At 34.2% G+C, this 4,869-nt stretch overlaps 1 protein-coding gene across 1 annotated transcript; it reads left to right on the forward strand.

The window, feature by feature from the left end:
- Positions 1-362: 362 nt before the first annotated feature.
- LOC127160034 (soluble scavenger receptor cysteine-rich domain-containing protein SSC5D-like) lies at positions 363-4,552 on the forward strand (the record flags this gene model as incomplete). Its single annotated transcript, XM_051102711.1, has 3 exons — positions 363-399; positions 847-1,161; positions 4,134-4,552. Coding segments are annotated over 3 exons (771 nt in total), but the record flags the coding sequence as incomplete, so codon positions are not given.
- Between the last annotated feature and the right edge of the window lie 317 nt (positions 4,553-4,869).

The following is a 4,869-nucleotide window of genomic DNA, read 5'->3' on the forward strand; positions in this document are numbered from 1 at the left end:
TGACTTGCCTTTTATAATTCATGAACCTTAAAATCATCAACAAAACTTCTTTACTGTTCTACTGAAAAAAAAAAAACTCATGTACACCTTGGATGACCTGAGAGTGAGTAAATTAACAGCAAATTAATTTTTTGGTGAATTATCCCTTTAAGAAAAAAAAACAAAACAAAAAAAACAAATCAAACAAACAAAAAGAGTGTGACTAGTCATGTGTTGATGACCGGCCACATATTTCCTACGTCAACATAGCAAATATCATCTTTTATTTCAGTGGATCAAAGAAATTAAGATTTCTTATAATATGTGATTTTGTCCTCAAGGAGTCAGCATTGATTTCCATAACTGAAATGTTGTTCTTTCAGGTGTCAGGCTGGTTGGAGGTTCTCGCTGCTCTGGGAGGTTAGAGATACTTCATGATCAGACGTGGATGTCAGTGTGTGACGCTGCCTTTGACCAGCAGGATGCAGAGGTTGTGTGTAGAGAGCTGGACTGTGGGGCTCCTGTACAGGTGCTGGGAGCAGCTGCTTTTGGCAAAGGAGACACTCAGATGTGGACACAAGAGATTCAGTGCAGAGGAAATGAATCTCAGATACACTTCTGTCCAACATCACCATCACATGAAAAAACTGTTCTCATGACAGTCATGTTGGACTGGCTTGTGCAGGTTTGATCTTTTTTTTTTTTTTTTTTTTAATAAACTGGAATCAAATTTAATATTCTCTAACAAAACATCACATAGTATTATTTTCTTCTTTTTGTGTTTCTTTCCTCATTCTTTACCTTTGTCCATTTGTTTCTTTAAATTTCCCCTTTTGTTTTTTGATACCCTCTCAATTTATTATATAGACAATGTTAGAGTGAGGTTGGTTGGTGGTCACAGTCGCTGTGCTGGTAGAGTGGAGGTTCTTCATAGAGGTCAGTGGGGAACAGTGTGTGATTATGACTGGGATTTGGCTGATGCTGCAGTGGTGTGTAGAGAACTGGACTGTGGAGAACCTGTAGATGCTCTGGGTGGTGCTCACTTTGGACAAGGATCAGGACCAATCTGGGATGATCTCATGTTATGTACTGGATCAGAATTTTCACTGAAGATTTGTGCATCAATAAAATGGAGTTTTTATGACTGTGATCATACTAAGGATGCAGGAGTCATCTGCTCAGGTACCTTCCCCAAACTTTTTTTTTTCTTTTCTTATTTCACTTACATTACATTGAAGAAAGTGCCTGGATATTTCTTAATTATACATTCTCTTTTTGTGAAAGAAACAAAGAAATTCATATGAATTTGGATTATGGGTGTACAATATGCATTGTTTTAAAACTATTATTTTAACTGCCACATGCTAGATGATACTGTACAGTTTTAGTGCAAAATTTAAAAAAAAATTTAAGATTTTTTTTTTTTTTTTTGAAAAATCGTAATATTTAATGAGAATAAACTGAAACTACTGGTGGTGAATAAAGTCGAAATATTTCGAGAAAAATTGTGAAATATTACGAAATAAAATAAATGTTACGAGAATTTTCGAAATATTTTGAAATGTTTAATATTGTTATGAGAATAAAGCTGAGTTCGAAATATTTCAAATGAGAAAAATCAGAATTCACTGAAACTATGGATATGGAGGATCTGGTTAAGTCCTACTTTAGGTTAGGACTTAACCTTATTTAGCAATAAGGAAATTCTTTGTCTTTTGGCGCATCAGCACCGACTTATAATTAGTCAACAGACACTGCAGCGATTATGTAGGAAACTTAATTTATTCAGAAGAAAAAATCAGACAGACATTGAGCAAATTAATTTTATGCAGTCTGAAATGGCGACCAGTTAACGACTCCACGGATATCGGTGGTTACATCTGTGTGCTATTGGAAGAGGATATGTTGTTTCTCAAGAAACAACATATCGCCTTTTTCCACTGTCGGGCTGTTGTTCTCTTCATTTAACCGTTCAGAAGTTCCGTGCCGATCCGGGCCAGTCAGCACGGATACGGTTTCATTTTCCACTATGGTGCTGATAACGGAACTCTTTGGAATGTAAATACAAATGCGTTAGTCGTTGCCTTGGTAACGCAATTGTAATATAAACAGAGATATGGACGATGATCAGATATTTCTGTTTTTGGGACTTCGTTAAATAACAGAAAAAAAGGACACAAAAAATAAACAGAAGGCGATGACAGGTATAAGGTTACCAACAAATGCTGAGGGGATGTGCATGCTAACGGAGACGGACAGCGTTCTAAGAACCGTTCTGCACGACAGTGGAAAAACGGCTTATGAGGATGATGATCAAATAAAGCAATCGATCCTGAAGGAGTTGAAAACCGGCGCGAAAGAGGGGTCTCAACGCATTGTGGCATATTCATATGATAAACTCAACATATACCAATTAATGGTTGCATTGACAGCTTCTGTCGGTTTGTGTTGTGGGTGGAAGCATGCAATACATTCACGTAAAAATATGACTTTATTTTCGTAATTTTGACTTCATTTCTCAAAATACTACGATTTTAATCTCGTATTACTACGAGTTTATTCTAGAAATATTAGCACTTTTTTCTCGTAATATTTCGACTATATTTTCGTAACATTTCGACTTTATTCTCGTAATATTGTGACTTTATTTCGTAACATTTTGACTTTATTTGTAACATTAAGACTTTATTCTCGTAACATTTGACTTTATTCTCGTAATATTTCGACTTTATTCTCGTAACATTTCGACTTTATTCTCGTAACATTTCGACTTTATTCTCGTAATATTTCGACTTTATTCTCGTAACATTTCGACTTTATTCTCGTAATATTTCGACTTTATTCTCGTAACATTTCGACTTTATTCCGTAATATTTACTTTATTCTCGTAACATTTCGACTTTATTCTCGTAAATTTGACTTTATTCTAAATATTTCGACTTTATTCTCGTAACATTTCGACTTTATTCTCGTAACATTGTACTTTATTAAATGTAATATTTCGACTTTATTCTCGTAGGAGTTTAATGAAATATTACGAGTTTAATGTAATCTTAGAATTTTTTTTTTTTTTTTTTTAAGGTGGTAAAACACCCGTAAGATGACATTACTGTACACTACTGGTCAAAATTTTGGAATGTGATTTTGTAATTTTTTTTTTTTTTAAGTCTCATGCTAATAAGGCTGCATTTATCTGATGAAAAATAAAGTAAAAACAGTAATATTACAGAAATATTTCAATTTAAAATAACTTTTCATATATTTTGAAATGTTTAATATTTCTATGATGGCAAAGCTGAATTTTCAGAAGTCTTCAGTGTCACATGAATATCAATGTTGTAAACAGCTGTGCTGCTAAATATTTTGTGGAAATCATGATACTGGACTATTTAAAAGTCTTTTAAATCTTTAGGAAGGAAAGATTTAAAAACAAAGGAAATTTATTTTTATTCAGCAAGGAAGCATTAAATTGATCAAATGTGACAGTAATGTCATTTATAATGTTATTAAAGTGTTAATATTTCAAATAAATGCTGTTCTTTTGAACATTTTATTAATCAACAATAATATTTTATTAAATAATATGATGTGTGATATATGTATGCAATATCATCACATGATCAAGAGTGCCAAGAATTTGATATAAAAGATAACATTTAATAAGGTTAGAAAAAGTGCACTTATAAAGACAAAATTCCCCTGGAAATCAATTTAAAATGAGCTAGAACAAGAACATGCTTATACTGTAAATACAATATAAGACTTTAACAAACACATTTTTGAATGATGCACATCACTGTCTACTTATCATTATCAACAAAATCCAGTATTGCACAGTTCAAGTTTGGATTGACATGACTTTCTTTCTTTTTTCTTTCTTTCTTTCTTTCTTTCTTTCTTTCTTTCTTTCTTTCTTTCTTTCTTTCTTTCTTTATTCATTCATTTTATTCATTCATTTACTGGTGGTGGTGGTGTACTAATCCTTTAAATGAACTCTTCATTAACCATTTGATTATTTTACCCTGATTGTTTTCTTAATAAGAAATGGTGCTTTGTGGCTGAACAATGATGACAAGGTTTACACACTGAAATAACAAAGTTTATGAAAACATTGTCACATTTGTTTTTAAAATTTCTTTCTCATATTACTTCAGATGTCAAGCTTGCTGGAAACACCAGTTGCTCTGGGAGGTTAGAGATACTTCATGATCAGACGTGGATGTCAGTGTGTGACGCTGCCTTTGACCAGCAGGATGCAGAGGTTGTGTGTAGAGAGCTGGACTGTGGGGCTCCTGTACAGGTGCTGGGAGCAGCTGCTTTTGACAAAGGAGACACTCAGATGTGGACACAAGAGATTCAGTGCAGAGGAAATGAATCTCAGATTCACCTCTGTCAAACATCTCCATTGCACAAACACAACTGTTCTCGTGATAATTACCAGGGGCTACTGTGTGCTGGTAAGAATTCAGAGTTAAGAGTTTTGGTCTTGGCAGAACAGATCTGTTACACTGAGGCTGTGGCAGGGCTAGGACAGAGACTTACTGCCAATACACCCACAGACAAGCTGCTGTGAGCATTTAGGATATACTGCTGCATATATGAAATTGAAATTGTATATGTATACATGAAATTGAACAATAAATAGAGAATAATAGCTGCTGAGTGTAAGAAAACAAGCTGCTGCATCAGCAGACATGTCTGTGTCCACACACATGGAATGAATGTAAAGGGATGGGATATGACCAAACACCCCTTAAGCTGTTCTACTGCCAAGACATATGTCCAAAGAACCATGAGAAATGTATGTTTAACTATCTGTGTGTGACTGGGCTACCACACCAAATGACTTAACTCTAGTTAGAATGTGCACTATGTGTTAACAAACAGATG

Source organism: Labeo rohita, unplaced genomic scaffold (assembly GCF_022985175.1).
Source record: "Labeo rohita strain BAU-BD-2019 unplaced genomic scaffold, IGBB_LRoh.1.0 scaffold_2799, whole genome shotgun sequence".
NCBI classification, from domain to species: Eukaryota; Metazoa; Chordata; class Actinopteri; order Cypriniformes; family Cyprinidae; genus Labeo; species Labeo rohita.